Source organism: Tyto alba, unplaced genomic scaffold (assembly GCF_018691265.1).
Source record: "Tyto alba isolate M040663 unplaced genomic scaffold, T.alba_DEE_v4.0 Super-Scaffold_23, whole genome shotgun sequence".
NCBI lineage: Eukaryota > Metazoa > Chordata > Aves > Strigiformes > Tytonidae > Tyto > Tyto alba.
The window spans coordinates 6,914,569-6,941,488 of NW_024881297.1; the positions used below are offsets into that span (position 1 = coordinate 6,914,569).

The 26,920-nt window shown below is 41.5% G+C and overlaps 1 protein-coding gene across 3 annotated transcripts in view; it reads right to left on the minus strand.

Annotated features, from left to right (window-relative positions):
* The window catches only part of PRKG2 (protein kinase cGMP-dependent 2), a 40,925-nt gene that overhangs the window by 2,131 nt on the left and 11,874 nt on the right, over positions 1-26,920 (minus strand). The window contains exons 4-20 of one of the 3 annotated variants that reach the window (XM_042796461.1): positions 26,481-26,594; positions 23,526-23,631; positions 22,240-22,303; positions 20,881-20,958; positions 19,753-19,847; positions 19,317-19,385; positions 15,374-15,472; positions 14,294-14,447; positions 12,890-13,026; positions 12,637-12,726; positions 12,247-12,388; positions 11,312-11,475; positions 10,526-10,648; positions 9,529-9,591; positions 5,659-5,725; positions 3,913-3,955; positions 1-2,467 (exon numbers count right to left, since the gene is read on the minus strand). The exon at positions 1-2,467 is cut by the window's left edge and continues 2,131 nt beyond it. In XM_042796461.1, the coding sequence (XP_042652395.1) occupies positions 2,457-2,467; positions 3,913-3,955; positions 5,659-5,725; positions 9,529-9,591; positions 10,526-10,648; positions 11,312-11,475; positions 12,247-12,388; positions 12,637-12,726; positions 12,890-13,026; positions 14,294-14,447; positions 15,374-15,472; positions 19,317-19,385; positions 19,753-19,847; positions 20,881-20,958; positions 22,240-22,303; positions 23,526-23,631; positions 26,481-26,594 (1,619 nt within the window). In that variant the 3' untranslated portion in view covers positions 1-2,456. Of the gene's footprint in view, positions 4,811-5,658; positions 5,726-9,528; positions 9,592-10,525; positions 10,649-11,311; positions 11,476-12,246; positions 12,389-12,636; positions 12,727-12,889; positions 13,027-14,293; positions 14,448-15,373; positions 15,473-19,316; positions 19,386-19,752; positions 19,848-20,880; positions 20,959-22,239; positions 22,304-23,525; positions 23,632-26,480; positions 26,595-26,920 lie in introns of all 3 variants that reach the window. The other 2 variants (XR_006165651.1, XM_042796460.1) reach the window with 2 other exon arrangements.

Consider the following 26,920-nt stretch of genomic DNA (forward strand, 5'->3'; position numbering starts at 1 on the left):
CACTTACACGCTCAGAACAGTTTAACAAGCATGGGGAGGCAGTGTATGTGCTGCTTCATCTTTCTTCCATTTAACCCGTGACTGCTTGGCCAGTAATTGCCACAAATGCTTTGTATGTGACGATTGTAGGCTATTCTACATTATATGCCAGCAGTTACTAATAAATGTATTAAGACCTTCTCTTTTTCAGTCTTTGCCTGGTTCTCAAGTGCACTTGACTACAGGAATGTTATTTTTGTCCCTAGTCTCTGTTCTTTCACCCATGACGTGTTGTGAAGCTCATAGTTTTGTCCAGCTTCCCTTCCATTCTAGGCTTGTCCGGCACATGCTGGTAGGTGCAGTGACACTGGGTTGTGGAAGCAACTCCTGTTCATCATTATTTGCTGTGTCCCTGAGCACCCTCGACTGTGCATGGATTTACGGAGAGAGGCTCAGCTCTGCTGCAGAGACTTACTGAAGGGATTTCCCTAGGTAACATTTTGTTTCTCAAGCTGCAGCTGGATAATGCCCCGAATACCATTTTTGGCTTGGGTTTGGGGGTAGGGACAGGTTGTGCAACAACTCCTGCTCAGGTGGGTGGTAAGGCTACACCCAGCTTAGCAAGGAGAGCGAGTAACAGGTATTGAATTTGGTTAGCTGCTTGTCTTAGAAAAATGAAGCTTTGTTTTGAAGTCATGTGTAAGTGGGCATCTGAATACTTCCCTGACAAATATGATGGAAGAGCTATTGGCTTTCTCTCGGTGCAGTGCTGGTATCACTGCACAGCTTTGCTTTCTCGCTGCTTGAGCAATGACGTGTTTTATTAGCTGAGCTGTTTGGTTTCCAGATGTATGGGAAATAAAGCGCAAACGGTTCTCCATGTTAGCTCTTGTGAGCAATGAGGAACGTTTTCTAGTGACCTTGGGGTTTTAGTCTTGTAAATTGGAATTTGCAATTTCTCAGCCAGGAGTCACCTTTGTCAAACGATGCTTTCATCATGCTGCCTTGCTTAGGAATAGTGGAGAAAGGTAGTTGCGCTGGGTTTGTCACTGCCCTGTGCTACATCTGTGGAAGCCCAGAGCTAGTTTTCGCTGCAAATGTCTATCACCTAACTAGTCTTCAGCTTTGCACTTGGAGTTAGAGATGGCAAAGTTCCCTGCGCGTCTTTTAGTAAGGTAGCATTGCCAGTGTAGTTCTTCAGTTTGTAGGCAGAGTCAGAACTTCCGTCTTTCCTGGCTGGAGGGATAAGAGCAGTCCACTGTGTACAAACATGCATAATCTATTGGGCAGGCTGGTGGTCTCAGTTTACAACATAATAAGTGGGTAGGATGTTTCCATGGACAGGCCTGGCCCTTTCAGTTGCCCAGAAACTGGGGTAGCAGCTTTTTTTTTTTTTTTTTTTTAAGTAAGTTTTAGCTGTAACAGAGGATCTCTTCAGTTACTTGGGGATGTAAGTTTACAGTGCACTCCTGAGTTGGAGAAAATACACAAAGGGCAGCTTCGGGGGGAGAGAAGCAGCGGGGTTGCAATCCCTTACGCTCAGCAAGTCAGACTTGAGTTTGAAGTTGGAATTATTTTAATAATGCCAAGAAGGTACACTTGATGGGAGCATCCGGGCATTCCTTATTGAACAAAGCACAAGGTATTCCTTTCCCCACAGATGTTTAGAGCACCTGTGAAATAACGGGATCTCAACAGGTACAAGATGCCCATGCTAGCTGTGAACTTCTGCTTGCTGAGGTCTTCCAGCAAGCCCCCTCCTACAGCCAGGTAACTGCAGGTAGTTGCAAAACAGCACCCTGGGTGTGCATGTCTCTGGAGTATTCACTTTTTAGTGGGAAGCAATGTGGCTGTCATCTGCTGGAGATGACAATTATCTTGTAGGTACAGCAAAACTCCGCCCTGGTTGCTGCAAATCACTGGTGAGAAGCAGAGGGGCAGGGAAGCAACAAGCAGCTCAAGCACTTGAACCTGTGAAAGAGCTGGGCTGTGGCAATCAGCTGCTTTCTCACAAATGTGATTTTTCTTTGAGGTGATATTCTAATAATAAAATTTTTGTGTGTCCACTCCAATAGTGTGATACCAGAACTGAAAATGAAGTTATAAGGAACAGAAGTATCTAAAAAAGGAGAACTTCTCTACGGACAAGTGTACGTAACTTCTGTTTCTCTATGACCTAGTTATTTTCTAATCAGGTCAGCATCACCGGCTGGCCCCAAATTTCTCTTTTGACAGAGAAGTACAGCGACTGGAAGATGAGGACATTTGCTGTCATCTGGCTGAAGTGACGAGCTGTCCCTACCTGAGGTTTGTGCAGGTCCGGAGTAAAGGCGGGTGAAATGCGATCGTTTCATCTCTGCACTTGCGTCACGGGGCTTGTCCTGGGGAGGAATGATGCCAGGCTTTGTGAGCAGCTCTCAGAGCTTGTTCTACACGAGTGATGGAAGCCAATGACGTCTTAAAAGTTCATATCGGGACTACTGCATAACTAGGAGAAGGATAAATATTAAAAAACAGCTAGGAGAACTTAGAGCAGTCATGAATCATTCTGGTGTATTTCCTCCACATCTTACTGGAAAATCTCAATTTTTTAAAAGCCCGATCATAGAAAAAATGATGAAAATATGGTATTTCTTTTACAAGGACCAGCCTGTGAACCTCTTTTGCACGTAAACCTATGTGCTGACTGCTTCATAAGAAAACTTTAGTATCAAAATTTAGATTGGACTTTGTCTCCGTGGGAGCTGAAACAAATCCTAGCAGAGGTTGCAGATGCATCGATCCCATAAGCCCAGTGTGATACGCAGGAACATTCCTGGTTCTACAGCAGCTGTGGTTCACAGCAGAGTAAACCACGAAGGCATAACATCCAACTGCATTTATTATCCAGTCAACATTTCCAACTAATTTCCCAGTTCTAACAATTTAAAGGTTAAGTAGCAAAACCCAGGCATATATAAACTCATACAGGAACATGCATTGTGCTATATTTTGATTATACAAATAGCTGACAGATAAAACTAATTCCTAGAATCTCAGAATCACTCAGGCTGGAAGGGACCTCGGGAGGTCTCTAGTCCAACCTCCTGCTCAAAGCAGAGAGAACACTCAATTCAGACTGGGTTGCTCAAGGTTCTGTCTGCTCCCGTCTTAAAAAACAGCAAGGAATGAGATTGCAGAACCTGTCTGGGATCCTGCTTTACTACGGAAACACTTTTTCCCTCCTGTCAGGTCAGCACCTCTTCTGTTGCAATTTACGGGCCCCTCCGTCACGTGCAGCTTCATGAAGGGCCTGGCTCTGCCTTCTCGGTAGCCTCCCTGCAGGCACTGGCAGGCTGCCCCAAGGTCCCGGCAAAGCAAAACCCCCTCCAGGCCGAGCAAGCTCAGGTCCCTCGGCCTTTTCGCACACAGCATGTGCTCCAGCCTCCTATTTTAGCTGTTTGCTGGACTCCCTTGGCTCAGGTTCTGGTTAGCCATTTATTTGCTTGTACCAAAGTAGGCGAAGACAGAGCTTGAAAAACTGGGCTACAAATCATAATTAGATTTTTACACTGGTTTTGAGAGGAGCTTGGAATTTCTTGCCTTTCTAAACCTCACTAGTAGCCATTAGAGAGAAGGGAAGGCAGTCAAAAGAAAACAGAATATATAAACCAATTCAGGAATACAATTCCTTACGAGAGAAGAAAAAAGAAAGAATCGAGCTTTTGCTCTCATTCTTCCTTCCTATGAGTAGAGCTCAGAATAATTATACGTTACTAAGGTGTCTGATGAAACATGATTTGAAATGACAGTTCACATCTACTGACACCAACTAGAACACTGAAATGGGTGGGAGTTTCAGCACTGATGTAAACAAATGTAGCTTTTCAGCAAAATAGCAAAGAAAACAACCTGAAAATATATTTGAAGGAAAAAATATGATTCTATACTTACATGGGTTTTTTCCTGCCTTTTGTCCATCTATTTTATCTTCACACTACATAAAAGCAAAACATTTTAAGAAATGGACACGACTCTTTCAAGCAGGAAGAGAAATACATACTACAGTCTGCTTTTCCAGGCAACTTCTATTATGTATATAACTTGTTTCCTACCAGATTTTCATTTGACCTGTTATACCCTGTCTCACATACTCAACCTGGTGCAACACTAAACTGACAGAGAGGCAGCTTCCACAGTGATACCCTTTAGCTGCAGCATCAGATCAAATCAACCTTTCAGTAAAAGTGTCTTTTATACACACTGCTGGATCAATGCGATACTGGCCATTATGGGAAAAAGTGAAACACACAGATGACAAGATAAAATGAAAAATAAATGCCTATAGTGTCAGCTGTTGATAAATGCCACAGAGTTATTGGCTTCCAATACTCATCCACTCCATTCAAAATAAAGACACATGGCAACCTTGTTACTATCAAAATATTAGCTAGTGACATTTCCAATGGAAAAAGCATACATCCGATCCATAGTGCCTGAAAATATTCACAGAGACATTGTGTATCAAAAAACTTTCAGGTTACATCTGGTGAATGAATGCCCTTGTTGTAAGGAGATGCACACAGATGTTGGTGCATTATCCAAACAAGTTCTGGTTGCTGTACTGTCTTCAATCCTTCAAGGAACACTGTGTTGGTCACACACCTTATTTGATTTGATTTTAAGCACAAAACAAGACAGCAGGTTTAGAATTGATGTCTATAATTCTCTATAAATGTCCTGGAAGAAAAAAATATCAGAAATCCTTGTCCCAGCCTGAAAGTTCATCTGGAGGGGTTCCCTCTTCAGGTGGGTAGCTGTCAAAGTAGCTGTAATCAGTCGGTCCAGACAACTAGGACATTAAAAACACAAACAAACAGTTGTTTCAGAAGGTAACTTTAGAAAATACTCTCCATTGATTATGCATCCTTTTTATTCCTGCCAGTGGAGGAATGACAGGCTAGCATGATATGAACAACTTCTTTCAATGGATGCAATTCCTCCTTCTTTAAAAGATAAGCCTCCAGGAATTAAGCTGTACGACAGAACAATGACATCAGCCTCCTTATACAAAAGCACTCGCCAAATACTATCAGATCCTACCTTTCACCCAAAGCCCTCTCAAGCCAGTAAGAAAACTGGGCCACACTGTCTACAGTCTTGATTCACATTTAAGACCACATCTACGTTTGCAGGGGAACTAGTCAAAGCAGATCTCAGAATTATTTTTTTTGCTTCAAAGTGAGCTTCAGATTCTTTACCCTCAATCTTTCTTCATTTCAGGGCAAAGAGAAATCGGCCACTTAAAACAGGAAGCTAATTCAAGGATGTGTTATAACTCCATAGTGAGAGAATATGAGAATTTGTTCTCTGCCTGGTAATCTGAACAGTGCATCTTAATAATGTGCCCATTAACGAGGAACGTATGTTTTTTCATTATTTGTTTCTGACCACACACCATTTATTCTAGTAATGGTGAAAATCTAATGCAAAGTACACAGGCAGAATAATATTTCCATTATTGAACTGAATTTAAGTTATGTATTGCTCGCTGTCTCTCTCTCTTTCATTCAATTTTCACTAAAAATGATGAGCTATAATAATTCAAATGCATCTTTGGGAAATTTCGCTCTTGGTTCTTTATAGCCAAGTACCTTTATATTAGTAAAGCATTATAATATTGAAAGTCAAAGCCAATACCTCTCTTTTTAAAGGCGATGTTAATTTCCTCACTTTCAGACCATCCCAGTTAAAACCACTCAACCACCTGTTTAAAAAGAAACAAGACACAGACAGGGAGAGACCAGGGGAGAAGGACAGATTGTTTTCTGTCATTATACTATTAACAGCTAAAAAACATGTAAACAAGGGCTGCAAGATATTTTTTTTATGACAAATTCTGTCCATGTGACAACATAGTTTTTAGGAGGAAACCTGAGCACTGTCATTGCCATACAGGTTAATATATGCATAAGCACAGCCATGCAAGGACATAAGCATCCCCTTTGAATTCCACCCTCTTAACAGCATGAGAAGAGGGAGTGTTGTGGTTTAACCCCAGTTGGCAACTAAGCACCACACAGCCGCTCGCTCACCCCTGCCCCGTGGTGGGATGGAGGAGGGAATTGGAAGGGTGCAGCCTGCGCTCTGCTGCCAAGGGGCTTGGGAAAAACGCATCAGGGGTGTCAGTTGTGGCGTGCCACTTGGCTGCTTTGACTTCGATTCATACTGCAGTCCGGCACGGCAGCACTCGGCAGCGGTGTGACTTCACTCAGGCCACAGTAAGTCTACCGTCGGTCTCCACTCCCCATTAGACTTTCGCACTGGTTGTACAGAACTGTTAAAGGGTGAGCGAGTTTTGCTGATCACCCCTTGGGCTCTGCGGCTGATCAATCAGCTTAGGGGTGGGAATCGGAGAGTCTCGACTGGTGCGATGCTGCCGCTGGCGCATGGCTGTGGTGGCAATCAGCACCTGCTGCTCTTCAGCCCTCGGCCACCCCACAACAGAAGGGTCCTCCAAGAGACCAGGCAAGGTGGACGACTCTTCAATCTCCTCCGCCTCCGAGGTAGCTATACCGAAAGTCCAGCAGTACCCCTTCGGGTCCTTGAAATAGCCGCTCCCGAGGTGCTCTACACCAAGGATGCATGGAGCCTCTGGGCCAGTCACTATGGGGTGCTTTTGCTACTCATTCCCAGTTAGGCTCACTTTGGCCTCCCATACAGTTAGCTGTTGGGATCCCTCTGTCACTCCAGAAATACAGATGGATTCTGACCCTTTATAGCTCGATGCCACTAGGGTACACTGGTGTCCACCAGAGCCTCATACTCCTGGGGGTCTGATGTGCCAGGTCATCAAACCCACACAATCCAATAAACCCAGTTGTCCCTTTCCTCCATCTGGCTACAGGTAGGGCCCCTATTGTCCTGGTCATAGTATTCATTACTCACTTCTTGTAAATACAAATCAGAAGTCCCTTTATTAAGATTGGAAGTAAGATCAGGCCTTCTACTCTGTCTAGGAAACTGCCCACTTAACTGGAGCAGTTTTCCTGGAAGAACACCCTTTTGTGTTTGTTCTCCCTTGCAACTCACATACCTGTGCCTCTAGGGTTGAGGTAGATTTTTCACTCCCTCATGTCCTTTCCATGGTCACCCAGGTAAAAACATAGGGTGTGGACTGACTACATCCTTCCTCTTGAGCAGAGGAACGCTCACTCCTAATAGCTGAGATACTAGTCCGTGCAGATGGGGCGTATCCTCTAAATTACCAGAACTCCCAGGACAGTTTCTCCACAGCCAAGATGCAGGCCCGTAGGGAGGAAGAGAGACTTCCTCTGTACTGCTGGAGGTGCCCAGGCAATTCATCCACCATTTGTGTCTCTCCATTTTTTTCAGGTCACTAACGCCATTGAGTTGGCATATGACGACGGTGTGGCCTGTACAAACTTCCACCACTTGGGCTGTGTGCACTGGACTTCATCTGGATCTGTGGATAACTGCTCGCTGTCCAGGTCACCATAAATCACCTCCCGCATGGCTAATTCCCTCATGTACCGGATACCTCTCCCCATGGTGGCCCCTTGTCTGAGTGACATACAGCATCTTCTTGAAGGGGTACCTTTCCTTCACACCTTCATGACAGGAGTCACCTCCCAAGGCTGAGAATTTGTGTCTGTCTTCCAATCGTCTTGTCAATACCCTGCTGCCTAGAAAGGGATCCCAGCTGCTTGGCCTCTCCACCTTCCAATTCCAGGCTACTGGCCCTGTTACTCCAGCGTCAGAGCGTCCAGGTGACCATGTGCTTGCCTGGATGATGGCTGAAATCTTTTCACGTATCTCGCATCTCACTCAGGGATAGGGATCAGGTGGCTACTGCCTCGTTTATGAGTTGCACTATGGCCCTGCTTTGGAGTAGCTTGCCTTGTCCACTAATTCCTCCTTCTCTTCGTTAGTAGGAGTTTCTTCCCTTACAAAAAGAGCTAACTTGCGCATCCAGTATTCTTTTTTGTGTATAGGGGCGACTGATCCTCGCATGGATTGGTTCTCTGGTTTAACTGCAACTCCTGTTGTGGGTGCTGGAGTAGCCACAGTGCTGTTGCCGTTTTGCTGTCAGATCCAGAGACCTTCTCTTCCCCTTGAGAGTACTGGATAGTGTTGAACAGGGCTCAGCAGACACAGGCCAGGCCCCAGCATGTTACAGTGATTTGTGTCTCTGGAACTGCCAGCTGACAGCACGCTTTTTCCAAATATTTTACTAGTTTTTCAGGTTTCTGCACTTCTTCAGAGGTGAAGTTCTAAAACACTGGAGGTGCCTCCTGTCCTAGGTACTTGCCCATTCTATCCCACGCACCCTGCCACTCCTAACTATACAGCCTTGGAGCAGATCTATGGGTGGTATTCTTAAATAGTTGTTTAACCTTAAACAAGACCTGAAACACATTCAGGAGACACAGAAGTAGGAACATGCTGGTTTGAACATCCCAAGGATATTCAAAATTCTCTAAGAGCTCTTGTAACTAGCCTGGAGGAAAAGGGGAAGGTGAAGGAGAAAGGAGAAATGAAGGAGTGGAGGGAAAGTGTCTGCTCTTGTCTCCCCTGTAGATTGACTCTCAGAGGAGAAAAGGTAAAGGGTATAATTATTAATAGTTTCTGAGATGGTTCCCGATGTATGGAGATGATGGCAGTGCTGAGTATAATACCAGCCCAGTCTCATAACCAGTAAATTTATCGTATCAAAAACCAGTGTTACACAGTACATCAAAATGATAACCTTAATCCTGCCCCCCAGGTGATAAACAGCGCAACAGGGAACATACTCAGCAAGTAAGGTGTTATATAACACAGCTCTGAGAACAACGACGAGATCAAATAAATCAACACTGTGATCAGCGACTATTAAACTAATATAATGAATGCTTATAACAAATTTGTTTTAATACGCTCAGGCCACATTTGTTGTTATGTCAACCCTTCGAGCCCCACACTGGGTGTCAAAAGAGACTGTTGTGGTTTAACCCCAGCCGACAACTAAGCACCACACAGCCGCTCGCTCACTCCTCACCCCCTGTGGGGTGGAGGAGAGAATCCAATAACTGAAATAAACTAAACCAAAAAGCTTTAAAAATTGTAATGAAAAGGAAAATAACAAAACCCCAAGTTGGCCAATGAAATATTCCATATCATGGAACGCCATGCTCACTGCATAGAGGAGGGGTGGTCAGGAAGGAGCTCGCTCTCGCTTCCAGGATTGCGATTGCAGGATCTTGGTATTTGGGGATCGCTGGCCGGGAACGGGCTGGGTGTTGGTCAGCAGGTGGTCAGCAATTGCATTGTGCATTGCCCGTTTATATTTTCCATTGCTGTCATTGTTTTCATTTTATTACCATTATTAAACTGTTTCTATCTCAACCTGCGAGTCTCCCTTTACCCCTCCCGTTCCCAGGTTGGGGGGGAGGGTGGGTGAGCGGCTGCAGGGTGGTTGGCTGCCGAACAGGCTCAAACTATGACAAATATCAAAAATATTTTCACATTAAAACCTGAATTTTCTTCTTGGAAGTCTCTTGCAGTTACCTGTGTTTCCTGATGTCATTAATTCCATTCCTCAGATTGCCTAATCTTTCTGTAGGGTTTTGCCTTAAAAAAAAAAGAGAAAAAGAATAAAGGTAAGAATTTTAAAAAAAGCATTATTATTTTTTTAGAAGAGCATTTACAGGTCCTAACTGCATGCATTAACAGTTACACAGGGATGGAGCTTGCATACAACATGTGGTCTCATAAGGAAAAATAATGATGTGTTGCTCACTGCTCCTTTCTTTTGAGGACTGAGAAGCCTTCCAGGAAGTCAAAACAGTGTAACTGTGGTGAGAGACAGCAGAGGGAAATCAACTGGTTGAATTTTAGTTGCACACCTTTTTTTTTTTTTCCCCTGGACAGCAGGGTCAGGTCATGAGTTACAAAAAGAAGGTAGACCAAAATTTGCAGCTACAAAGATTCTTTCAATCCTGCTGCACAAACACGGTGTACACTGTTCCTAGTGCCGTGAATGAAATCCCACTGGAGCTGGGAGTTCAGAGTCAGCAGTGTCACCAGCCACAGGCTGTGCATGCCCCTATGCACTAATGCATCTGAGTTATGAAATAATGAAATAACCCTTTTGAAATGCCACCTTTTTGCATATTTTCAAGTGGGCTGAAGTCAGTCTTTAAGTGCCCCATGCTTTCCATAGGAGCTAAGTAATTTTGGAAGCATTTTTTTTAAAACACTGCGCTTGATAATAAAATTAAATTGTTTAACTCTTTCCTCAGCCCACACTTAAGTTTTCCTTAAGATGTGTTTCAGAAAAAAATTCACAGCTACGGAAAAAGCCCAGAGCCTACATTTGTAGATGATACCTGTGCATACTAAGAGGTGTGGCACACACTGAGAGACATGCACGCACACTGAATATAATCAGAATAGACCATGTCAGGCCTAACAATTTTAAATTGTCAGCAATTCAACAATAGTCTGGATCTTAAATAGCTCAATCTCTCTACAGCCAGGCTCTGCCACAATTTGCCCCTCCTACCTGCAGAGTCTGCGGATCAAATCCTCAGGCCGCCTTGTTATTCTTTTAGGAAAATCCAGTTTTTCAATGCCTTTGAGAATCAAATTATATGTCATCATTTGATCAGCCCCAGAGAATGGTGGACTAGAGAAAGAAAGCAACACTGAAAGATGGAATGGCTGGCAAGAGCAGATGTGGCCATTTCTCATCAAAGCAAATATTTGAGAACATGAAAAATCCCCCACCCTCCTAGTTTTACAACCCTCAGCCTTTCAGTCTGTGTAAGATACCAGAAAGATTTGAAGCTGAGGAGCTGCCTGGAGGTACCATGGAAAACACATGATCGTGTGTCCCTCTAAGGTAGCTCTGCCTCCAGCCTAACTCAGAGGAGCTTCCACGCTGTACTGCCATTGAACATTCACAGGGAGTGTGCGTGGAGGCAAAGAACAAGCCCTGCTTACAGTTCACCCGCTCCACTGTGCCCCATCACCCATTAAAGAGGACAAGGACAGGTTGTTGTCAGCTGTTCCTCACGGGGAACAACATAAGCAGTCAAAGGAGCTCTACGCCAGCCACTGCTAGCCAGTGTCTGGCCCTTTCCCTTGATGGATAAACCAGAACCGAGATGTCCCACACTTTGTCCACGGCATTTCCGAAATGACAGAAGACATGCATAAGAGGCAAAAAGAAGTATAATTTTACAAGTAATTCCTGATGGTAAAAAAACTAAAATGCTTATTTTTAAAATAACCTTGAAAACGTTTCTAGAAACAAACAAGGTAAGAACTTGGAGTAGAAGGCACTTACCTGCCGGTAAGGAGTTCATACACAAGAATCCCAAGGGACCAAAAATCCACACTGAAGTCATGGCCTTTACTCAGAATGACTTCAGGGGCAACATACTCAGGGGTTCCACAAAACGTCCAGGTTTTCTGCCCTGATCCAATCTTCTTTGCAAATCCAAAATCAACCTGATCAAAATCAACACATGCTGCATAATGCAGAGGTGTTTCGCACTGGGAAGCCTTAAGGTCTCAACTGCTTCACCTCCTGCAAAGTTCTTAGAATTGCCAGTTTACAGCTAAAACAATTCCACAGTCTTGTTGTGAAGGAGAAAGAAGTAATTTCACTGGATTATCAAATGTTATAGAACAGACCCATTTACTCTCACAAGTAATTTCCTGAATTATTTCCCTTTTGGATAGCACAACCCATGCTTTCCTTGAGGACACGAGATTTACAGCCCATGGAAAATAGTGGGTTGCTCACTGTCGTCAGAGTGGATGTTTCAAGCTCTTTGAAGGGTATTTTCTTTACACTTTTCATGGTCACAGTCAAGTATGGCAGGAACTCTACACTGTGTTCTCTCTCTCTACAGAGATAATGTAGAATGTATGATTGCTTGAGGCTGGACAGAGAAGTAATTCTGCACCTGGAAAAGGTAGTTCCTGCCTTCACATTAAGATTGGCTGCTGGGAGAAATTTTTTTTTGCTTTTTATGCTCTGGCAAGAGCTCTCATAGGCTACAAATCCCTAGTTTGTCTGTGGCTTGCAATGGCTTTGCAATGCCTTTGTTTCTCACTGTGCAACGAGTAGCCTACCCTCTTTTCTACTGAAATGTTAAGAGTTATTAAACTCCAGGATCCTGGTACTTTCACTACATGCTGTCTATTTACATCCCCACTGCAAGGAAACAGGGTACAGGCACAAAAGGATAACATTACAAAAGGATTACATCTTACCAGTTTTATATATCCTTCAGCATCCAAAATTAAATTTTCTGGCTTCAGGTCTCTGTAGATAATTCCTATGTGATGTAGATAGTCAAAAGCCTCTGTCACACACCCAACACAGAACTTGGTAGTGGCTTCATCAAAGCTGCCTCTGGAACAAAAATAAACACTATTCTTGCAAACAATTAACTTCTAAACATGTGTTGCTCATTACCCAGATAACATATAACACCCAGAATATTAACAGCTTTTTTGCACTGACATTCAGTGCATCACTCATGGTTGAAAACTAAATCAAATGTCTTTTAATTGGACAGCCCTTGAATAGAGAGCCAACCCAGCAGACATGGAGCTGACCAGTGATTTTAAAGGACAAGGTTCCATTTCATTTGCTGTTACCTGTCTCTCAGCAAGCTCCACAATTCCCCTCCAAGGCAAGCCTCCAGCAGCATGTACACATACTTACTATCTTTGAATGTGCGATACAGTCTGTGGAAACAAACAACAGCAATTTAGGAAAAGCAAACTAAAATGCAAGATTTGTGCTGCCTTTCCTCCAGAACTCATATATACACCAAACCTCATTCTTAATAATGCTGTCCAGTGAACCAACTGCAGGTCAACTTTCAAGGAAACCTTACGGTCAACTTACTTTACAATGAATGGACAACATATCTGCTCAAGGATTTTCTTCTCAGAATAGATATGCTCTTCTTGTTTGGTGTCCACTACGTGTTTCTTCTTTATACACTTCATAGCAAAAGCCATGTTCTCATTTTTCATTTTAACCTGTGAATAAAGATGATGAATACATGTGAGGCAAAGAAAGGATGTTTTATGAATCTGTTCTCAATAGGCACATTGATATCCATCTTTTCCAACACAGCACAGGACTGAATTTATGACTGTAATGAGGAACAAATTCCAGATTTTATGCAGAACTGTTCTGTATGATTTTAAGTCAAGCATCAGATATTTCTAGTGTCCCGGTCCCCGCTTGTAAAATTAGAAGAAAAGTTCCCTGTGTTCATTTTATGTATACAAAATAGCAGCAGTTTGGACAGGTACTATATTTTACAATAAGTTTATATCACAACAGGTCCTAATTTCAATTTAAGATTTCTGAACACTAGCATAATACAAAAGAACAAAAAGCAGAGGCAGTTTATGAAAACTATTTACAAATGATATTTTATTACACTGAAATATTATCCAATATGCAATAAGAAGATAGAAGTTGAAACAGGGCTCCCAGGAAACCAAGGAAGCAGCTATTGGTGTTCTACAGCTGGCTGAGAATTCAATTTTTAGCTAATTATTCAGGTGATGCTATAGAATTTCCAAGCTGGCAGTCAACCAGTGTGGCAATTCACTTTGTGAATCATGAATCGGAATAAAACAACTAATGGTCTACCTACTGTAAAGGATTACTGACTTCACTAAAATAAACATAGCTTCCTTTAATTTACCATTACCTGCAGCAGCCTGTACAAGAAGCATTTGTTATTTTTTCAGATGTTTGCTACTCAGCCAGTGGAATTTAAGACTTTAGTTTAATGAGGTTCTTCACGTCCCAGAAACACAGCTGTTCATGCTACTGAATATGACTGAAAAGAGCTATTACAAATTGTTGAAAATTTCAGTCAACACAGCTCAGAGCCAGATCACACTGGTAATAGTTGCTGTGAGGCGTGCCAAAGCAATTCTAACATCACAGACTATGTGATGCTGGAGATTACTTCAGGTCCAGGCAGAATCTTGGGAAGAGGCCTGCAATTCAGGAAATACAATGCAGGTAGGCACACCTGTAAACTCCACAAGCACAAACTGAAAAGGGAAGATACTTTTAACAGCAGGAGATGAAGACACACAAGAATGGATTTGTTTCTTTGAATATCGAAGTACTGAAAATATTTTTTAACTATGCATTGCTTTATATAGAATCACCTCTGCCTGAGAGGCACAAGCATGCAGAATATTAAAATCTTTCAAATTTTTCAGCAGTTAACCATTTAAGACAGAGAACTACTTGAATATGTTTAAAACAAACTCTTACGAGCTCAACCCTTCCGAACCCACCAACACCCAGAGTTGTGACAACTTCTAAATTCTGGAATGGGGAAGGAGGGAACTGAGCTACTTTCTCCTTCAGCTCTATCATCTCCAAAGACACCTCCTCTTTGGTCAACTGTCCACAGAAGGATCTTCCTCTGCATTAAGAAAATTAACATAGGTTAGTGCTTTCCTGGCCAGCTACTTATATCATAATACTTTAATAGTCCTATTAAAAAAAAAAAAAAAAAAAAAAGAAAAGCCTTCTAATTTCCTAACAGAAACTTTATTTTGTGCAGAAGCACTTTCTGGACATCCTATGGAAGTAAATTAGAAGCAAAATGCTACTGAAGTTCACTGAGTATTTTTCTCAAGAGCTGATCCATGATGAGGTTCCCAATTATGCAGTCAGCTCCAAAACTCTGGAGTACTGATTTCTGAAGGACTATGTACCAGTTCCAGTAGAATGATCAGAAATAAAAATGTAGCTATATCTCTAAACAAACAAACAAACAAAACAACAAAACACCACCAAAAAACATACTCTGCTAAACTTCCAATAGTGTTCAGGTTGAAATCAGAGGCAGATAAACTAAAAGCATGGTCCACAGCTAAAAGCAAACTCTTTAATAGCACCAGTGCTACACTGAAACATTAAAAATAAACTTTCTTTTATTTCTGCTTATTTCTATCTGCAATGGCAATTAGTCTTTTGTGCAGCAATACAGTTTCATTAACTCAACTGGGAGTTAATGTTGACCTTTAGGGGTTTTACCAGCCAAAGAATTTACCATCAGAATGCAAAAAATTATTTGAGTACATTTTCACTTCTTTTCTGTGCTCAGTTTTCTTGAGATAGAGTGAATTCTTGTTTGGAAGTCAATATACTGCGATTCTATGTAATTTTCATTTCAGGAAAAATTTCTTGGGCTCAGTAAACATATCCAGACAATTTTATTACAGTGATTGCCATCATTCCTAGGGACACACCTCCACCAACTACCATTCATTATTTTATTTACATTTTATCACTCTTTATTATGATTACCTACTAAAGGTGTGCCTAACAAATTATCTGACTTACTTTGCATGTCGCTTTTCATCAGCCTGGGCCAGATTAGCCACATAACCTTCGAGGTAAGTTTGAAGCTCCTCATAAGTTCCAACAGTTTGATTAAATGTCCTAAAAACCATGAAAGAAACAGTATAAACTACTGAACATACAGCGGAAAGATAAAGAAACGGGTATCTGTGCTGCAGCACTAAGGCTTTGCATTGCCTCTAAATCATGACTCAGACTGTGTTTTTTACACTATCGCTTTGACAGTACAAATTTTAAAGAGCTTTGAAGAGGCGGTAACCACCTGAAGTACCAAAGTTGTTTTTTCAGAGGGTAGGGGACAGAGTGTCTGATCTCCTCAGGACATTTCATGTTATGTTTAAGTAATATGGAGCAGGCTGGGTATACTTTGCCTCCCACACACACTGTGGTTATTAAGTGTGGTTCCACCCACAGGAACTAGCTTGGTATGTGTCCAGGCTATCAGCCCTTCCATCCCAGTGGATAGGGCCCTTTGTACACTGTGCCAAAGCACTTGAGATCACCTCTCCTACTTCACAGGTGAATAACAGCACTGTGGGAGGAACAGATTTAGAACAGACTATTTCAGTTGAAAGGGACCTACAAGAATCTAGTCCAACTGCTTGACCAACTCAGGGCCAACCAAGTTGGTATGTTATTAAGTACGTTGTCCAACTGCCTCTTAAACACTGGCAGGCTTGGGGCATCAACCACCTCTCTAGGAAGCCTATTCCAGTGTTTGGCCACCCTCTGGGTAAAGAAATGCTTCCTAACGTCCAGTCTAAACCTGCCCTGACACAGCTTTGAACCGCTCCCACGTACCCTATCACTGGATCCCAGGGAGATGAGCTCGGCAGCTCCCTCTCCACTTCCCCTCCTCGGGAAGCTGCAGAGAGCAACGAGGTCGCCCCTCAGCCTCCTTGTCTCCAAACTACACCACCCCAAAGTCCTCAGCCGCTCCTCACAGGACATGCCTCCCAGCCCTGCCACCAGCTTTGCTGCCCTCCTCTGGACGCATCCAAGGACCTTCACCTCCTTCTTACACTGCAGGCCCCAGAACTGCACACAGAACCCGAGGTGAGGCCGCACCGACACTGAATACAGCGCGATAATCGCCGCTTTCGATCGACTGGTTGTGCTGTGCTGGCACCCCAGGATGGGGTTTGCCCTCGGGGCTGCCAGGGCACACGGCCAACGGCTCACGCTGAGCCCGCTGCTGACCAGCACCCCCAGATCCCTCCCTGCAGGGCTGCTCTCCAGCCGCTCCTCTCCCAGTTTATACGCCTGCCTGGTGTTACTCCAGCCCAGCTGCAGAATCCGGCACTTGGACTTGTTAAATTTCATGTCATTAATGAATGCCCAATGCTCCAAATCAATCTAGATCCCTCTGCAAGGCACCTCATCCCCCAAGAGAGTTAACAGCACCTCCCAGTTTGGCATCATCAGCAAACTTGCTAGTGGTGCATTCAACTCCTGCATCCAGACTGTGGACAAATATATTGAACAGAACCGGCCCTAGAACTGCACCCTGAGGAACACGCTGGTGACCGGTCGCCAGCCAGATGTAGTCCCATTCACTACAACCCTTTGAACCCTGACCTTCAGCCCCTTCTTCAACCAGTGCGCCGTGAAGCCACTCATCCCACAGTTGGAAAACTTGTCCAGAAGGATGCTGCGAGGGACAGTATCAAAAGCCCTATTAAAATCCAGAAAAGCTACACCCACCACCTTCTCTTCATCTACTAGGTGGGTGACCTTATCATGGAAGGATATAAAATTAGTTAAACAGAACTCTTGTGCCTGATGATCGAGAGGGGTCCTGCCATAACATCCACTGTATCTCCTTGAGCACCCTGGGGTCAATCCCATCAGGCCCTGGGAATTTGTTAACGTTCAGCTGATACAGCTGGTCCCTTACAACTTCAGTGTCCGCAAATGGAAAGTCACTGTTCCCACACTCGTGGTCCTCCAATTCAGGTGACCAGGCAGCCAAATCTCTATCAGTATTACTAAAGACTGAGGCAAAAAAAAAGCACTGAATGCCTCTGCTTTATCTTAATCTCAATTAGTCAGGTGACAGTCTTCGATAAGTATCAGTCCAATGTTTTCTTTAGACCTCCTCTTGTTATTGACATACTTAAAAAAGCATTTCCTGTGGTCTGACACAACACTGGCCAGTTTCAATTCTAATTGAGCTCTGGCCTTTTATGTCTTCTCCCCGCATATATGAACCACAGCTCTGTAATCTTCCTGCAAAGCCCGACCTTACTTCCAGAGATCATACAACTTCTCTTTCCTCTTGAGCTCCGTGACAAGTTCCCTGTTCAGCCAAGCTGGTCTCCTGCCCCGCTTTCTTGACAGTGGGATTGCCTGCTCTGGGGCTTCTAAAAGGTGGTTCTGAAAGACTGACCAGCAATCGTGGGCTCCTGAGCTCTCAACAGCAGATTCCCAGGGTACTCTGCTAAATAGCTCCCCAATAGCTCAAAGTTTGCTTTCTTGAAATCCAGCGTAGCAATTCTGCTGTCCTTTTTTCTCACTACACCAAAAAGTTTAAACTCAACCATTTCATGATCACCGTGGTCTCAAGACCGCCACCTACCATCATCATATCTCCCACGAGTCCTTCTCTATTTGTAAATAGCAAGTCTAGCTAGGAGGGCATCTTTCTTAATTGGCTCACTGAGGACGTGTGAGGAGTTATCTCCTACAAACTTCAAGAATTCCTAAAGACCTGCTCGTCACAACAGTGTGATATTCCCAGTTGATGTCTGGAAAGTTGAAATCTCCCATAAGGACAAGGCTACCGATCCAGAAATTTCACCTAATTGCCTACAGAGTAAGTCATCAGTGCTCACATACTGGCAGATCAGTAGTAGACACCTACCACAACATCTCCTTTGTTTTCCATCCCCCTAGAGCCCACCCAGAGGCTCTCAACCACATCATCACTAACTGTAAGGGCTGTACAATCAACCCTCTGAACAGCCTGTATCCCTCCATCCCAGCGTTCCAATTGTAGGACTCATTCCACCAAGTCTCACCAATACCAATGACATTGTAGCTCTGGGAGCTGACCAACGCTTCTAGTTCATTGTTTGTTTCTCACACTGTGTGTGTTGATGTACAAGCATTTCAAATATGCTTCCGAGCCCTTCATGCTCTCAGGAGAAGTGTAAATGCTCCCACTAGCATTGCCACCCTCCAGCGATGCCATGCAAACCCTTGGTTTACCTACTGCAATACTGTTGGTATCCCCTTCTCCTAGAACACTCTAGCTTTGGCATGTTTCTCTGCAACCTTTTTAAACAAGCTAAAGAAGAGAAGAGGAAAATGCATTCACAGCCCAAGACGCCATTTCCTAGGTTGGGGTAGAATCTTAGCCCTCAGTAGGAGCCCTGATGGGATTCAGTAAGGAAAAGGATGGTGGCTGTCCACAATCTGAGTAAGCACCCTTACACCTAGCCCTGAGAAATGCAGGTTTGCTGTTTTACTTTCCACTGGGAGCTTGCTCTCTTGTATCTTTCACCTGTTTCATTCTTTTATACTTTAGAAAGTATAAAATTGGCTCTGCCTGACAAAACCAGGAATTTGGCTGCATGTTTGCCTCAACAAAAGGGCATCCTGAAACCAGGGACATGCAGAGGCTTCTGTTGTTCCCTGAGCCAATTAACAGAACTTAACAAATGTGAAACGTCACCCCCACAAGGAGAGAAAGAAAAGAATAACTCTGAACTACTCTTAAACTTCTGTGGTCCCACACCTTCTGTCAGCCTCTCTCCGTTAGGTCTTTGTCTAAAGCACAGCCACAGCTCAGTATTCCAAAAGCATAACAACTCATTCAGTATTCACTTAAGAAAACGTACTGCTTGTGCTTACAGTGACATCTTATTGTTAACCTACTGAAAGAGGATGCAAATCTTTCATTAAACTGTAGCACGATACTTACTCTCTATCAATAACGAGGCACTCCACATTGTGTTCATCTGCAATAACGTTTGCTGATCTGACATCATCACTAAGAATTGAAACAGATTAGAATTCAGAAGTGTATCAAAATCCTCAAAGTACCTCACACTGTACTCATGGAAGGTCACAGCTGCTATAGGTGAAACTCCTTGAAGGCCTCTGCAGCCTGTATCTGGGTTAATATCACTGAAACAAATACACAATTATAGCATTTTAGTAGTCATTATTATTTTCTAGCACAGTATTTTTTCCAGTTTCAATAGGGTTTGGATCATGACTTCCTTTAGCAACCTTCCAAGAAATTAGGATGAGATGCAACAAAGATGATGTTCAAAACAGCCATGAGTTGTATAATCCGACCCATAGTGATAGGCCAATTGGAATACTATACATCATCAATCCAATCGTGAACTAACCTAATGAGAGCCTTTTCTCCAAAGTAGTCTCCTTTATGTAGATTTTTAATCAGCTGCGGCTGTGAGTCATCTGCAGTACTCTGGGTAACAATCACCTGGAAAGTACAGGAACAAAAATTTAACAAGGGAAGTCTCAAAGTACTGCTTGTTTCCCCCTTCATTTCTGTGTATTTCATAAATGTCTTAAACTCAGTAATGCTGCAGAAAGAGTTACAAATATATATAATTACTCCCTCCTCTCGAAAGTTAAAACGATCAATCCTCTCCAATTTTTGCTGAGAGATGGATAAGTGAATATATTAATTGTTGCCTACCTCCCAACATTTTGTCCTCGTATCTTTTAAAACAGAGCAAAATAAGTTACGTTTTAATGAAACACTGAAAAATACTTCCATTCCCACAGTGGGCAGGCATCATATGAGCTTTTTGTCTACTCAGCTAAATGGATAGCCTCATAAACTGTAACTAACATCCCTCCTTCCCAGAACTCTGCTTCCACAGTAGCACACATTGTGCCGATGCCCACAACCATTAGCAAAAAAAAAGAACCAGACTACCTCCGGACACAGACACGTTTTGGAAAACTGAAACCCTGACTGGAAGTTTATGGATGAAAATTCTCCTGATTTGATTCTTTAGAGTCCCGTGTCAGCCATCCGGGTGATGGATGAAGGCTGTTGCCTTACACCTCTGGGTCTATTTCTAAATGAAAGGAATAGACCCCGAGTCACCCAGGCCATTCTCCAGTAAACCTAAGACTCCATTATTTCGTAGCTATTTCACAAATCTATGTTATGCTCATCACATATTGAAACATCCAGGAGAAGACACAGGATCAAATCTCATTTACAAAAAATTGACTTTACATCTCTGCTACAGTGTCAAGAGGCTTCAGGACATACTTTAATTACATTATAATTAGAACAGTATAACATGAGTTCATTGTGCATGAAAATTAGGTTCCCTGAATCTCTGAAATGCTGGCCCAAGCTTTTTTCACAGTGCTGTGGTATTAACAGCATCCTCAAAAGCTCTGCACAGATTTACTGAAGACCAGACCCCTCATGGTAGCTTTTGAAATATAGGTGTTTGTATGTTTCTTTATAAGTTAGGTTTATTATATCTTACCTTGCCTTTTGCTATAATAAAGAAGGTATTTCCTTCTTCTCCTTCTCGAATAACATAATCGCCCTTGTCATAGTACTCCTGTTGGAGGTGGGGAAGAGAGAGACAGTATATCATTAGCCTCTTTGGAAATTCCGATTGCTATGCAGAGTTCTTAATACATCTGGATGTTCCACTGATGTTTAACTTCCTATCTCCTGCATACGTTGCATCCCATAATAATTTGCAAGCATCCCACTATATAAGGCATTGTGGCCAATCTGCAACATATTTTAATGCAGCAACAAGTTATTTGTTTAAAATAAATATTAGGACTGGTATCATTCTTACGAAGCAGAGGAAAACGAGTAAAAAAATCAAAAGCTCTTCAGAGTTCTAAAACAAAATCCCATTTCTAAGAGTAATTTTGGGCTTGACACCTCAGTAGGAATCATCTATTGCAAGCTACCAAAGCACCAACTTTTCTGTCTCTGCTAAGGAACCCTGCCTTCATTACTTAATTGTTTAACTTAAATTAAGCATTTTCTCCATGTTAACTTCCAGCTTTGTGATCTATTCCTCACAAACAAGCACTGCGTTTTCTTCTCCTCTGAGTGTTTCCTAGAAGTCCTCCCTTGCCAGAAATCCCCCACAAAAAAATAAAAAGTGACTGCTTAGGATACTGCTGTGCTAAGGCCATTTGCCATCTCACATAATCAACGCCATCATCTCCTCATCCCCTTGTGCTACGGCCACGCACCACTATGTGCCTCCTCTGACCTGCTGGGACTGAGGCTCTTAGTTTTCTGAAGAACTCTTGCTCTCCATCTGCAGAACTGTTCCAAGACTGGTTCCTACAGACTTTCCTTATACAAAAAAGCACCAGTAGTTACCACTGCTCTTGGAAAACATCACAGCTATAACTATCTATCAAGTCTTTACATCCAACGGCTGCTGGCAGATGAAGCCCTAAGACGCACAGATAGTTGGCTGGCTTCATACGTTGAAGTCCCAAGGCCTTTTTCCCCCTATGTTTTGCAGTGTATGTGGTCCAAGGCACATGAAATTATGCAAACAGGTAAAGCGTGATTACCAAAACACAGTCAGAGACCTTCACAGCAACTTTGTGCCTAATCTTAACAAAGGCTAGATTATAGATCCTCTTATCTACTTGCTTGACTCCTTTGATGCCAAAGATAAAACTTACTTTTACGTCACTGACTGTTGTTATTTGCTAACTTGGAATTCCACTTTGACCACTCCAAAACCACTGTCAATATTTTAAAAAAGCTTGATTTTTCGGTTTTGTTTTTACTTATTTATTCTCCTTTGTTATTTGCCAGTTTACTGAAAACTATTTAGAAAAACTTAACAGTATCTTACCACCTCGAGGCAGTCCATGATCTTAGTTAATTTATCTTCAGGTAGGTTTTTCAGCAGGGACACACTTCCAGAAAACAGAAATGTAAACCAAAAAAAACCCAGAAGTACACTTAAACACTCTTTTCATGATCTCTTCTCATCTATAAAATTTGTACAACCACATTTTATAACTAGCTAAGCTGGTAGTGCTATACAAAACACAACTAAATCTTAATTTGTAAACAGAACTCACACAACTTACAAACACAAATGTGGCAAAAGTTGGTCAGTTTGTCAATCAACTTTGTATTTCAGTAGGGGAAGAAACTCTAGTGGGCACATGGACTAATTTCAAAATTCAGTCACATAGAATCCATTAATTGCAAAACCAAGATATTATAGTAATCCAGTAATATATTTTCAAACGTACTGCAGAGACTTTAAAATCAGACAGAGGTAATGACTTCAGTACTACTTGGACAACTATTAAATGAGAATCCAACCAGTGATGATTTAGTGAACCTGTTAGTAAGAATGAAAAAACTTCCCATCCTGAGCACTCGGACTTGTAAAAGCTAGGAAATCATAGGGCTCTCTACAGCTACTCAGGCTCAGCAAAGAAGTGGTTATAGAAATCAAAGTTGGAGACAGAAGCAAAAATACACAACACGTTCTATGCATGGCCAGGCTTGAGATCTTGATTTGAAGCCATAACCAAATGGTTACTTTTTTAAAGAAAGAAAGTATGAAATCTGCTAGTTAGGGATTGGAACCTCTATTTTAACCTTTTTCCTAAGGAAAAACACTGTACAACTCAGTGTTCTCTGCAGGAGAGATAATTATTCCACTCTCTGCAGGTTTGCTAGTAATTTATGTTGGAATTAGTATATAAATTATGAGAGACGTGCAGTTCTCATATTCAAGTCTTCAAGGGATAAGGAATATTCCTTAATCTACTCCAGCTGCAAATTAACTTCTAGTTGTAGGATTTATTTAACTCTATTTAATCACTGTTTTAACTTATAGCCATGTAACCTTCCTATACATTTGTTCTATTTCTTAAAAGCATTCAAGCACCTATTAATGTTTCCTAATGTAATGCAGGAGAAAAACAATGAAAATGAGAAAACCAATTTTGTGAATCCTAAAAAAAAAATCAAGAGAGGTAAATATTCAGGTTTTTCAGGCCCTTTGCATTACGAATGCCTCTTTCTCTCTCTCTTTATAAAAACAGGCATAGTATTATTGTTGTGCACCTTAGGAAGCAGCCCAAACCAGTATTAGAAATAGAAATGCTTTATATTTACCTTCTAAGGAAGTTTCTGTATTGCTCTTGTCTTGTTTGTGCAGTCACTCTCATGATATTTTGAAACACTTCTCTGTCCAATGCCCATGTTTTAACATTGGTGATTGCTTTAAGAAAACAAAAAACAACAACAAAATCAACCATGTTTATGAATGATTTGATGCAAGACATTACAGTATCAGGCCATGGTACAAGAAAGACCAGCTTTTCAAAATACCCAAGGCAAAATTTTAAAATATCCAGCACCTACTGAAATCAGACTTTCAAAATAATTCAGCTCCCACTTAAACAATACTCACTAAAGTAAGGCATAGATTTCCAAACAGTTCCTCCATAAAGCACTTTCCATACAACTCCACAGGCTGAGCAACCTTGAAAACTCAGCCATATATTATGAGCACCAACAGGGCTGAATGCTTGTGAAGATCTACCCCTAATCACAGACAGTCATTGTGCTCAAAAGCTACAATGCAATCTGCAAAGGAGCTGATTTGAAAGAAACAAAAACTTAGATAAAGTTTTTCAAAACTTATGAGGTAAATGTTGAATACTATGGCTTGGATACATCTCTAATTCAGATCACATGCTTGTGAGATATGCAATAAGCCAGAAATAACAGAGGTCAAGAAATAAATTTCATTTCATTTAATCCTGTGAGTCTCACACAGTTCTTCTCCAGTGTGGCCATAAGGGAATAAAGGGTAATCAAAACATTAATGACTCTTGAAAGGTAATAAAAATATTAATACAGTAAGCATACATAAGATCCAGCATAAAAGGTGCAAACCACTAAGCGGCCTCTGTGTGCACTCACTGACACAACAAAACACACTGCACTTTTTAATTTTTTAAACAAAATGAAGTGATTCTATTTAATGTAATCTCTTCTTTTAAAAGATGCTACACCATATTCAGCAGTTTCCCTTCTGTCATAAGGAGGAACAAAACTGTTTTCTCTGGGATAAAGGAAAGCTACAGAAAAAATTAGAGCCATTGATTTCCTCTATCATAAATATACAAACATTTTTACAGGAAAGAAAAATGCCAGGATTAAAATGAGGTACAGTTTGTTCTTTGTACTTAACCCTGATATCCATATATGCTCTTAGCTGCCATTTATCAAAACAGCTAAAAAAATATTTTTGGATGCTGGAAGGGGGAACAAAAATAATTACTTTGGTTTTGTTTTTCTCCTAAATAACATCTTTCTGTTTACTTTGCATTAAGAAAATATGGCAAGTATCCAAGCTATCACAAATACATTTCCTGTATCTTACACCTGAACCAAATAAAGCAATTAAATAGCAAGAAAAAAATCCTGTAATCTCTTAGATGAGATAAAGAGAAATTCAGAAACACAGGAGTAAATCCTGTTCCCAGTTTCAAATACAGCCACTGCATGTAAAGATGCTGCTGGGTAGCAGCAGCCATTGAAACACTGTCTGGCTAAACTCCTTCACTTGACAGTTTTCAAAGAGTGCAGGTAAAGGGAGTCACTAGATTCAGCATCAAGGAAGGGTTTTCACATATGTATTTACTAGTCACACTCAGTTATGGCATTGTACTGCTTTTCCTCCAGAACAAAAAATACAGGAAAGGTATTGGGGAGGGGCGGGTTTCTGCAGTGATTTTAAGTATTCAAACATCCTTTCTTGTCCATAATTGGACAATTCTTGTCCTACCTCAAAACCAGTTAATGTTAACACAAGTCTACAGCAACATGACATCTTGCTATGCAGAAACATACTTTATAATGCAGCAGGAATTATATATACAGCAGGCAAAAAAGAAAAATAGAGAACACATTAAAGTAGAACAGTGTGCTAGTAAGAAAAATAATCACATTATTGATGCCATTTTGTTTACCAGGCAGCAACAAAAACAGATTACATGTAATAACTTCCTTCTGCATAGCCACCAATGATTAAGTACTTAAATTGGGTGCGGGAAGAAAGATCAGAAGCTTTTAAAGTGAACAGCTTACTGTTTTATTCCATTTGCTTCTTTTTAAGTCAACATGAACTCTTCATACTTACTGGTAGTTCAAAGTTCCTGCAGATTTAGACTACAACAGAAATTAGCCTTCAAACACAAGTAATATTCATGGAATGGTGGAGAGTGGAAAAATTATGAATTTAATCACCTTTGGTCACTTACTGATCCACCACAGAATAATTATGGCAGGTGAGAAAAGTAATCAAGGGGTACTCAATGGATGAATACCCAGTCTTATGCAGGAGGAAGGATATTTGTGTCAGAGCAACACTATACTCCATCCTGGTCAGCTAGGAAACACAAAGCAAGAGCCAGTATTTGCCTCAGGGAAGCAGCATGTTTCACCTAGAACTTTCATCTCTCTTGCTACCCCATTTGAGATCAAACTCAAATCTTCTCTTGAGTGTCAGCCACAAATGTCAGATACAAACATATGTTGGCAACACTCTGTAACTTAATGATATAGAACTAAAAGAAGTACAAAACCAACTAATTCCTACATATATCTTATCTAAACTAGGTTTTATCCACTCTATTAAAATCACCATGGTTCTAATGCCTTTTCAAACTCACTGTGATTTCAGCCTCACACTTGAATTTGACACAAGAACATAAGAGCCAAAGACCATCACTGCTATTAAAGCAGATTAAAATTAATCACATTAAAACATAATCCTTCCTTAGCAGTTACTTTGGTATAGATCTGGCTAAGCAGCATACTTTGGAGATGTCTAATTGTTTATCAAAGGTCATGCTAGAGATGGAATTACATTCATGGCATAATATTAGAGTTTCTAAGCAGAAAGAACTCAAGGTGGAAAATGTGAGTTTACTGTAGGTAATATGGACATGCAGACATCTATTAAATGAAAACTTCAAAGAAAATCTGGATATAACAGGGATCTTCTAAAAGTACATAATTTTTATTTTGAGCAATATTGTTAAAATAAACCTTCGGTACCTTTCACAGAGGCTGTCCGTGTGCAGTTGTATAAAATGGCTAGTTCACCAAATGCTGTCCACACAGGTATTGAGGAAAGAAGTTTATTCTGCTGAAAGACTTCCAGAGTGCCCTCTGTCAAAAATCATCAAGATAATAACAGGTATTAAAACTGAGCTCAATTGCACCGAGTGAAGAGAAAACAAATCAATGTATTTCTGGCTTTGCCACGCCCTGGAACACAGGAACGGAAGCAATGATGCAAACAGTGCTTTGAAACACATATACAAACCAGTAGAGATTTACTATTTCTTAAAAATGTATTGCTAATCTACAGATCTGCTCTGGAAGGGAAAGAAAGCTGAGATAAACTCTTCAATACTAAAAAGGCCATGGAAGAAGGGTCATTCTTAATCCTGATGGGATAAACCTTTGCTATAACAAAACAGTCAGTACTGGTT